This window comes from Contarinia nasturtii, unplaced genomic scaffold (assembly GCF_009176525.2).
Source record: "Contarinia nasturtii isolate CC-2019 unplaced genomic scaffold, AAFC_CNas_1.1 Cnas_scaffold_187, whole genome shotgun sequence".
NCBI classification, from domain to species: domain Eukaryota; kingdom Metazoa; phylum Arthropoda; class Insecta; order Diptera; family Cecidomyiidae; genus Contarinia; species Contarinia nasturtii.
Window position 1 is genome coordinate 5,197,764 of NW_022197544.1, and position 9,409 is coordinate 5,207,172.

At 33.6% G+C, this 9,409-nt stretch overlaps 6 protein-coding genes across 7 annotated transcripts in view; 3 read left to right on the forward strand and 3 right to left on the reverse strand.

Annotated features, from left to right (window-relative positions):
- Window positions 1-2,004: 2,004 nt before the first annotated feature.
- On the forward strand, window positions 2,005-3,780 carry LOC116352528 (cell division cycle protein 123 homolog). The gene is made up of 5 exons (XM_031785194.1): window positions 2,005-2,349; window positions 2,415-2,922; window positions 3,026-3,147; window positions 3,211-3,411; window positions 3,483-3,780. Exons 2-5 carry the CDS (start codon window positions 2,541-2,543, stop codon window positions 3,528-3,530), a joined length of 753 nt encoding a protein of 250 aa, XP_031641054.1. The 5' UTR covers window positions 2,005-2,349; window positions 2,415-2,540; the 3' UTR covers window positions 3,531-3,780.
- Window positions 3,781-3,910: 130 nt separating this feature from the next.
- LOC116351793 (pentatricopeptide repeat-containing protein 2, mitochondrial-like) lies at window positions 3,911-5,470 on the forward strand. Its single transcript, XM_031783935.1, has 6 exons — window positions 3,911-4,063; window positions 4,128-4,472; window positions 4,539-4,736; window positions 4,805-5,028; window positions 5,100-5,201; window positions 5,274-5,470. Exons 2-5 carry the CDS (start codon window positions 4,353-4,355, stop codon window positions 5,110-5,112), a joined length of 555 nt encoding a protein of 184 aa, XP_031639795.1. The 5' UTR covers window positions 3,911-4,063; window positions 4,128-4,352; the 3' UTR covers window positions 5,113-5,201; window positions 5,274-5,470.
- LOC116351769 (RRP15-like protein) lies at window positions 5,463-7,261 on the reverse strand. 2 transcript variants are annotated; one of them, XM_031783916.1, is made up of 3 exons: window positions 7,052-7,261; window positions 6,885-6,962; window positions 5,463-6,708 (listed from the first exon to the last, which is right to left on the reverse strand). In XM_031783916.1, the coding sequence occupies exons 1-3, from the start codon at window positions 7,083-7,085 to the stop codon at window positions 5,966-5,968; spliced, it is 855 nt and encodes a 284-aa protein (XP_031639776.1). In that variant the 5' UTR covers window positions 7,086-7,261; the 3' UTR covers window positions 5,463-5,965. The 2 variants fall into 2 exon arrangements, with proteins under 2 accessions (XP_031639776.1, XP_031639768.1); XM_031783908.1 differs by having other exon boundaries at window positions 5,463-6,734; window positions 6,878-6,962.
- Window positions 7,262-7,281: 20 nt separating this feature from the next.
- Window positions 7,282-7,798, forward strand: LOC116351801. Its single transcript, XM_031783947.1, has 2 exons — window positions 7,282-7,584; window positions 7,651-7,798. The coding sequence occupies exons 1-2, from the start codon at window positions 7,395-7,397 to the stop codon at window positions 7,716-7,718; spliced, it is 258 nt and encodes an 85-aa protein (XP_031639807.1). The 5' UTR covers window positions 7,282-7,394; the 3' UTR covers window positions 7,719-7,798.
- On the reverse strand, window positions 7,737-8,806 carry LOC116351784 (RNA transcription, translation and transport factor protein). The gene is made up of 3 exons (XM_031783927.1): window positions 8,627-8,806; window positions 8,156-8,556; window positions 7,737-8,092 (listed from the first exon to the last, which is right to left on the reverse strand). The coding sequence occupies exons 1-3, from the start codon at window positions 8,691-8,693 to the stop codon at window positions 7,811-7,813; spliced, it is 750 nt and encodes a 249-aa protein (XP_031639787.1). The 5' UTR covers window positions 8,694-8,806; the 3' UTR covers window positions 7,737-7,810.
- Window positions 8,807-8,852: 46 nt separating this feature from the next.
- The window catches only part of LOC116351758 (protein HGH1 homolog), a 6,914-nt gene continuing 6,357 nt past the window's right edge, over window positions 8,853-9,409 (reverse strand). The window contains exon 6 of the mRNA XM_031783901.1: window positions 8,853-9,126. Within this exon, the coding sequence (XP_031639761.1) occupies window positions 8,956-9,126 (171 nt within the window). The 3' untranslated portion in view covers window positions 8,853-8,955. The remainder of the gene's footprint in view (window positions 9,127-9,409) is intronic.

Sequence of the window (9,409 nt, forward strand, 5' to 3'; positions counted from 1 at the left end):
TCATACATATTAAACATCGTTACACCTCGAAAGACGTACGTCTTTTCATTTTGATAACGTACTCACACCTTTGGAAAATAATGAAAATATCCGTCTTTCATTCTTCTTTCTGTGTCCAAGAACCAGATATACATGTGTCCCCTAGTGTGTCCCTTTACGACCAATGGATGGAAGTGGCTGCAAAATATCGCAGATCCAATCTGCTCTATTTATCGAAACAACAGGAGGCCGCTTCAACACATTGCACACTTTCACGCTTTTTATTCATCATCATTAGTATTCTTCATTTTTTCACTCAATTTTCATATCGCAATTATCATTAAGATTTTTTTATTTTGTTTAGTATTTAAGAATATCGAAAAAAATAGCTATCGAAAGAAATTCTTATAATTTCTGTGTATTATGCATTTATGAAGTGCAAATGTATGAATTCATGTAAATAGCCAAAATTTCTCACGGTGGGGAAAAACTTTAAAGAGTTATTTCAAATAAGTTTTTACGTTTGATAGACAGTTTGTTTTTATAATGCTATTGTTTTTTTTATTCAACATGTTGAATCAATTGGACTTTGGTAGAAAATATTCGTACAATACTAACTAAAACTGAATAGTTTGCACATTTCCATTCGTTTCAAAATTGATGTGTTTGTAGTTATTGTGTATTTTATTGATGAAATATAAGCTAAAAAAATGTTTTGAACGAATATATCAAATTAGTATATAAATAAACTTTCATCGAATAGGATTCAATTTTTCAATTATAAACGTTATAATGAGTTATTTTATTCTACTGTGCTTTTTTTTGTTTAAGTTCAATTATGTTCATATTGGCTCAGGAATGTCCCCTTAGCCAACATGAATCATTCTCAGAAAGTGATGCTTCAAGTGGCGAAACGGACGAAACAGTTTCTAGGAACATGTTCTCTAGCAACATGATTCCCGATTTCGTACAAAAACTTCGTGCAAAATCGATAGGAGGGATAGAGTTTGAAGGCTATATTGGGAACTACGAAACACGCTTTCCTATTCAATTTTATAAACCTGGAGAAACGAGCGAAATCAATCAAAGATCATCAGGTGAAAGCATACAATGTTGCTAGCTAGCTATCTATATCAGCTATTGCTAAAGGGATATATAAGTAGCTGCTTTTTAACGCAGCTCTTTGCTCGGAAGCTGCGTATACTCGACATAGCAATAGTGTTATTGTTTTGAAATGATTTAAAATGTTAAACCATTCAAACAATGAGACCATTGTTATGTCCAGCATACGCAGCATCCGAGTGAAAGTTATCTCTATTATTTTGTGCTCTATTTAATTAGGTGTTACACACTATTTAATTTGTAAAAAATTATATGAGTAATTCGAATATTTATGTCTTGTTACAGATACTCCAAGCAAAAATTATGTATCAGTCATTAAAATATTTTATGACGACTTTTGTCCCAAGATACACAACCGATTTTAGCTTGAAACACAAGAGCTTACATAATCAGTATCAATGCGAAATATTAATTTCAATGAAATTACAGAACCAGTGCTATATTGAAAATGAACTTTTGGGTAAAAAAAATATAATTGCATATCCAAAAAATTAAAATACAACGTAAAAATATAACACTAATTTATTTTTTAGCAAACGAACAGTCAGGTTTCAAATGCAGTGTGAATAATTATTTCTTTGGGCAAATCAAAGATGTTACCGATATATTGTAAAGTAGAGAAAAAGCCATCTTGCGCATTTAGAGGTCAATTTTTGGAAATTCTTTTGACTGTTTCATATGTAAAACACTCACAATTTGTTCAAATTACAAACAATTCCAAATTCGTCATTCCAAATTCAGAAAAATGAGAACAAAATTCAAAAATTCAAAAAAGCAATCCAATTGAATGTTTCAAACAGAGTTGATACTGAAAATCGTCCAATAGAGGACGTTGTTCGTGGCACACATAGTGTTAAACTGTCAACTGTCAAAGCGTTGCACGTAACATGCGATTTGCGACAGAAGTGAATATAGCAACAAGAATATTTTACAGTCGTTGTTTTTGAAATCGAAATTCAATTGGAAAATTGTAATGCAGATACGTATGTGCAGATAACAAATCAAGAGATCAAAGAATGTGTCGATTTACGGGCGTGCGCTTATACAAATTGGTATAAAAAATTTCGAAAAATTACATTCGAATCGATATGCATTCCATTGCCAAAAGAAATCGTACAGTATTTGCTCGATAAAATAATTATATTACCAAAAGAATGCTACAGTAATGATGATGATAATGAGAATGCATTTGGACCAGACACTGCAGCCACAGCAGCTGACAATGAAGACGATGACGACGATGTAATAGTAAGTAAATTGAATGATCAAAATAGAAGCATATGACACATAGATAACATTATATTATATTTCAGCAACCGCAATTTCCAGAATTTAGTGAAACACTAGCAAATGCATTGTCACGACTTGACGGATCGGTATTCGTGAAAACCAATTGGAATAGCCCGAAAGATGCATTTTGGATAACCGCCGGCCAGACAATGTGCTGCAAAGATATCATCGATGTTTATCAATTGTTGAAAGCGTCTGGCATTTGCAAGGAGGATTTGTCATGTCACAATTTACCAATTTTCGATTTGGAACCAATGGCCGAGGCTTGTAGTAGCACTGACACTGACAGCAGTGACAGCAGCATAAATCAATCCATGGAAAATAGCCAATATTTGATATTCAAAAAATGGCACGACATTCATCCGGGCACTGAGTTTCGCTGTTTTGTACAGAACAAACGACTGATTGGCATTTCGCCAAGAGATTGGCCACAGTATCATGAATATATTTGCACACAACGCGTTAATATCGTCAATGATATTGTCAGTACTTTCAAAGAACATATCAAACCAAAGTTTCCACTTTATGATTGTGAGTGCCATCCATATATTTATTTCATTTATTTTTGGATTTTCACATGAAACATGACGAGCTAGACTGATGAAACTTTTTTTTTTTGTATTTTGTATTGCAGATGTATTTGATGTAGTTCGTGATGCCAAAGATCGCGTTTTCCTGTTGGATTTTTCTCCATTTAATGAAAAATATACAGAGTCATTGGCTTTCGAATGGAGTGATTTGTTAGTTGATAGCGAGGTATATTCAATGAATATATTGTGATTAAAGTGTAATAATCAACGAAACTTAATGCTATTTTAGATAAGTTCAAATGATGACGAAGAAGAAGATCCGGAATTTCGATATCTTAGTGCCGATTGTGGTATTCAGCCGAATAAACACAATAACTACGGTATTCCAAAAGATGTGATCGACATGTTTCGCGCATCATCAAGCAATTCGAGTAATTCAAACGAATCTCCAAACACCCTTGACGATGTCATTAACAATCGTTTAGGAAACGTAAGATTAACTTTGTCGTAGATCTGTTCAAATGCAAACCTATTTACAAAGATTCATTGACATTTTTACAGATATTTCTAAATCAACCGGATGAAGAACAAGCTCCTGAAGCAGAATAATTCATTTTTATACACAATATTCAAATTGCATTTTTATTCAAATAAAAAGTTGAATTTTTCATAAAATGGATGACATTTTTCATGTCTATTTAAAAAAAAACATGGACGAGATTTATTAGCATGCATTGCAGCACGAATCTCCTCAATATAAATGGTTTTTATCGATAATGCAGTATTAAAATAAGAAGAAGAAAAAAACAATATATACCTATAATTGTATATGATACAAATTATTAATTAAACATTACAAAGGCTTTAAAGTAAGAACTCTCCCGTCTATGTTCATTTAATGTGTTTCTATGCGTAATTTTGTTCAGCAATGTTATCTTTTCTCAATCATTCAGTTGTATATTTCAAAGGATTCGTTTTGAAGTTTATTTCTCAAATGTAGCTGTCAGATTGATGTGTATGAAATGAACAAATAACCTCAAATTAAAAATACTAGAAATACTTTGTTTCTCGAATAGTCGTATTTATAACGATGATATTAAATTATTTGCGGATTTTCGGGCATTCAATTCATCGAAATGCTTGTAAATATTGAATGAGGTATTCAAGTATCATTTAAAGCTAATGCGATTTCGTTGTAATTCATAGTAACGGTGTGTTCAACGAGGAAATTATTTACAAAAGAATTTCTATGGGTAACTTAATATGAATCACAGCGATTGGAAGCCCTGAAATTATTTCAACCGGATACAGTGTTGGAAACCATTGAATTCCAACTAAGGGCAAAAAAATAGGGAAGAACTAATTAAAAATTTTAAACGATGGATTCATGTGATAGATAGGTCACAATGCAAGGAACACTTTCCCTTCCTGATGGAGTGCTTACTATTCATTCGTGATAATCCGCATCCTGATCCAACTAAAAAATTTACCTTTGGACCAGTTGTAATGCGAATGCTTCATTCGCTAAATATGTCACATGAAGCAATAAACGTAAGTCATGAAATAGAACTTTTATTGACGTACTGAATTATTAACTACTTCTTACTTTTTCATTAGATCGCTCACAATTTTGAAACTGCGGACATATTTGATGAAGCTTCTTCTCCAATAATTTTATGCGATTTACTCTTCAACAATGGCATGTACAACGAAGTGCTACGAGTAGTTCAGAGAAAAAAGGCAATGAACGAAAAGAGAGACATGAAGACAACACATCTTTTAAACTGCATCACGTTTGCCACATGTTATAAATTGGTAAGAATTCAAAGACTAACATTTGACTGTGCCAAATAGTAATTCAATAGTGCCTTCACGTTTTATAGAATACACAAGATCACTTGTCGTTCGCATTGGAGATATGGAACAAATCAGTTAAGGAACATCAACTCTCGGAAGCTTTCAATTTCTTGTGTATGAACGCAGTTAATCTGGATCAAGCCAAAATAGCGCTGGATATATTACCCGCCAACGATTCAAATTTCGCGGAATTTGTATTATCGGATTGTGGAAAATATGCGGAAGCAACACAAGTAATCATATGCGTGTTGTAAGTATACAGCGGCCAACTTCAATGATTCATCTCTTTTTTCTCGTTCATATCATTCTTTTATTTTTCAGGCGAATAGAATGAGAGAAAATTTAAACAAATACGACCAAACTGTAGATGCGAATAACTTTTATAACTTACTGAACGATGTAGAAAATCGAGCCACAAAAATTGTAAATTTTATGTCATCCAATGTAAACATTCTTCAATTTCATTTTAAAATTGTATATTTTTCATGTTTTTAGACTATTGACGAAATACTTTGTCGGCCCATTGCTTTGATTCCGAAGAAAGGTGACAAATACGGCCATAGTTCACTCAAGAGCAAATAGAATCGGATTAATTTTTAAATAAAGAGGAAAAAGTTTTTGTTTGAAATGTTATTTCTTCTCAATCGTCCATATTTGGTCAAGCAAATAAAAACACATCTAGTACTTTGAAAGTATGTATTTTAATTAACGTTTTCCTCCACTTAGAATAAACATTTATTTTCTAATTATCTGGTATATCACCACCCGGCACAAGCATCGTAATATTGTTTCCATTGAGCAAGATCTGATCGAGTTTTGTGACCCGCCGGCCTTCTGGTATGTTTTCGTATTCGGTAACATCCTCCAGCAGCATGTTAACAAAATCATCAAATCCCAGTAATGTGCCCACCATTTCCTTGTCATTCTTCATGATGATGTGAATGCGGGAACCGATGCATTTATCCACCAATTCTGTAATGCATTTATTTGTATATCATAAACAACACTGTTTTCTTAAACATTTTAAAAAAGACCCCAAAAACATGGCATCCAAAATCGAAAATATCCAGCACAAAAAAGTTTTCTTTTTTTAAATCAATCCCAGAAAGTTTCAAAAGGATCGAAAGAAAAGCGGCTTATCATTTTTAATTAAAATATAATTTTATTTTTTAATAGTTGTAACATATTCAATCCGAATCTGAATCCATTGAGTTATTACTGATTTGATTGTCGCTACCATTATCCTCATCGTCGTTGTCCCAATGTTTCAATTTCTTATTGGTCATAAAATCATCCCGTAATACACTCCATTGTGATGGTCGTGAGCTATCGGCATCTTGATCATTTTCATCCTTGACTGGATTGTCGACATTTTCCGATTTTGCTCGTTTGCCACCCATTAACATATCCAAAAATTGTCGTTTGTTAATATTATTCAAAACTTCATCACGTTTGTGATCGAGTGGTCCGGCTTTTTCCAATCGATCGACTAAATCACGTTGCTGTGACCGTACTGCGTTGAAAAGTTGTACAACACCTTTTGTTGCAATACGTTTAAATCCACGTTCACGTTCTCGATCCATCGCGCTCGGCTTAACGCGTAGCTCCAATAATTTATTGTTTCGTTCTTTTCGTGCGATTGACGCCAATTCCAGCTCATCGTTGGTTGGTTTTGTGTCTTCCACATTCACATCTGGTTTGATGTCTTCATCATTTTCATCATCGTCTATTTGGCCAGCTATTTCGAATGTTACTTTCTTATCATCATCACTTTGTTCTTTTTTATCTGCCAATTTTTTCGCTTTTGACAAAACCAAATATTTTTTATTTTTTGGTTTCTCTTGCTGAAGCACTTTTGCAAATGCATCGGCCCAACCGGTATTGCCTTCATCGTTATCATCGCTCTCATCCTCATCAAATTCATTATCGGCTTCATCGCTACTCAGCATTCCTTGCCTAGGGTTAATCACAAAGAAAAGAATGGAAATAATGGAAATTAATCAATATGTAATGGAACGTAATGGAAGTAATGGAAAAATAATCGAAAGAATGGATAGCATTCTTCAATAATGGAATAGTAATTTTTAAAGTAAGTATACCCCGTTCCTTGCTCATTTTCGGAATTTTCTTCATCCGAATCTTCGGCCTCATGTTCCAATTCTTCTGTTTCTTCGGCTTCTAATTCTAAACGAAAGTAAAATGCGCGTTTTTAATAATAACGTCACACAGCATTGCATGGAATGTGAACAAAAAAAAAGTTGACATTTTCTTACCTCTATTTACTTTGGCTGGTGTTCGGACTGTCATTTTGATTTCTTATATTTAATTGCGGTTACAGTGAATATTATTGAAGCTTCTCAGATTTTAATTTCGTCTTTTAGAATGAGATTTATTCAAAATAATAAATCCAAAAACTGATGTGTCCAAAATTTGTTTTGACGCTTGAAAAACATGTGCGAGTGGTGTTCGATGCAAATTGACTTTTAGTTTTTTTTTTTGGTGTTAACCGATGTGACAGCCCGACAAAAAAAAAGCAACAGCGCATTTCGCAATTTGTTATTGATGATTGTCAATTGATTGTTTCATGATTTTGGTGTGCATAAAACATTCAGAATTATGCCTGAGGCTGGTGGCATTGACAATAGCAGGAGCATTGTAGCACAACGGTACAATTACGGAGATGATTGTTCTAGTTGTCGTTTAGTCAGCGGTGTTGGTATTATTGGAATGGGTATTTATGTGTTGACCGCAGCGAAAAAACAAAAAACCGTCTTTAGTCGCAATTTTATCTACTGCGTGTCAGCTGGTTTGTAAATTATAAAGTGATCGGCTTGTTTTTTTGTTATAAATACATTTTATTTGATCATTTTAGGTGTTATTGGTCTAGGTGCTGCAAGATTACTTGCATTGCCACCGTTTCAACGTACGACTAGCGAGTAAAATTTCAAAACACTGTAATTCCTATTAATTAAACTCATTTTTAATTGTTAAAAATAAAAGAAGCAATATGACAAAGTAAATTTATTGTTTGTTCAAAATCCAACTTTTCCAAGTTTGGTGTCCGTTTTTGGATTGGCTGTGATTGATTGTACACTGACAATGGTCTCATTGATGGCGGTTTGTAAGTCTCGCATACTGTGTACCTGCAGTAAACGTAAAATTTTGGCCGCTTCGTCTAAATCAGGATCGTCGAACACGTATTTGCCAGAATCTTTTAGCGAATATGCAACTGTCTTAGATTTTGGATCGGAGGTAGTTTGTTCGGTTGGTTTTTTTACCTTCCGTTCAATTATACGTGATGCGGCCTCCAGAACCTAACCAACAAAAAAACGAATAATTTATTGATCTTCCATAGAGTTGGCTTAGAATGGGCTTACCTTTAAATGATCCGGATGATGTGCAATGTTGAGCATTTGTCCTAGTCGACGAACGCCTTGTTCAAAATCCTCACAGGTCATGTCCATTGCATCGAATGGGTTTTTCGAAACCGTTGGATCGGCTGGTTTTGAAGCTTCTGTTACATGAGCGGCAGTGATATCTTTGAAATCATCAGCACGGTCCATATACTCCAAACGAACTGCATAGCTTAAAATCCAATCTAGATCTTCGATACGGGTTTCAAATTTGGGCACTCCAATATCTTCTTTGAATTTCTCAAATGCTTTACTCCATTCGGAAAAATTATCAATATTTCGCAATGGTTCACGATCTTCAATTCGATAATGACGAATCTTTTGATCTTCTAACCATAATACTGTACTTGCAAAATCTTGATCATCTGTTAATTGACAAAGGACAAATACAATGTGAACATTTGAACATATGAACGATATCGATGCTTGACTTACTTTTAAACGAAGTATCAACCGTATTGGCAAATGGATGTTCCAATGCATTTAGCTTATTTCTAAACATTTTTAGATTAAATGCACAATTTCTTTGCAGCTGAAACAAGAAAAAAAACTTTTTATAGTTTGTGTGCGTTTGATTGTAAAGCCGAAATGGGCTTGGAAATATTGTTGTGTCTATCGTAAGCTACACACCAAATGAAATGAATGTCATTCGTGCAAATGTCATAATTTTCGGGCTTTCGACTATCAGCGCCGCATTTGAAATAAAACTTAATCATATATACTTCGATTTCATTTTTTCTTGTTTTTATTTTAAAATGTAATAATTATTCTTCGACCAAATTGGAATCCATTTTATCAAATTTCTCAACTAAATCGTTTGGAACGTCCAATGATTTCAAATTGTCTTCGCCAATCTCATCTTCCGTTCGTATAAGAATATCGACCACATTCTCGCAAGATAGCAAACATAGTTTATCACCCGCAGCGCTATTTTCCTAGGGTTAATTACAAAAAAAGAATAGAAAAAATGGGTATTAATAAACATGTAATGGGTCGGTAATGGGTGTAATGGGTAATATTAATTTTTTTTTAAATCTATACAATATAGAATAAAAGCAACAATAACATTCATTGCTTAAATTTGAGATTTGGTAGTAGTAGTAGTAGTAGTAGTTGAGTTTAACGCGCTATTCTGTGGAAGAAAATAAAACTCACTATAGAATAGAACTTATGTCTTGAGACACTGCCATGGTCACTACCTAAATCAATCGAAAAAGA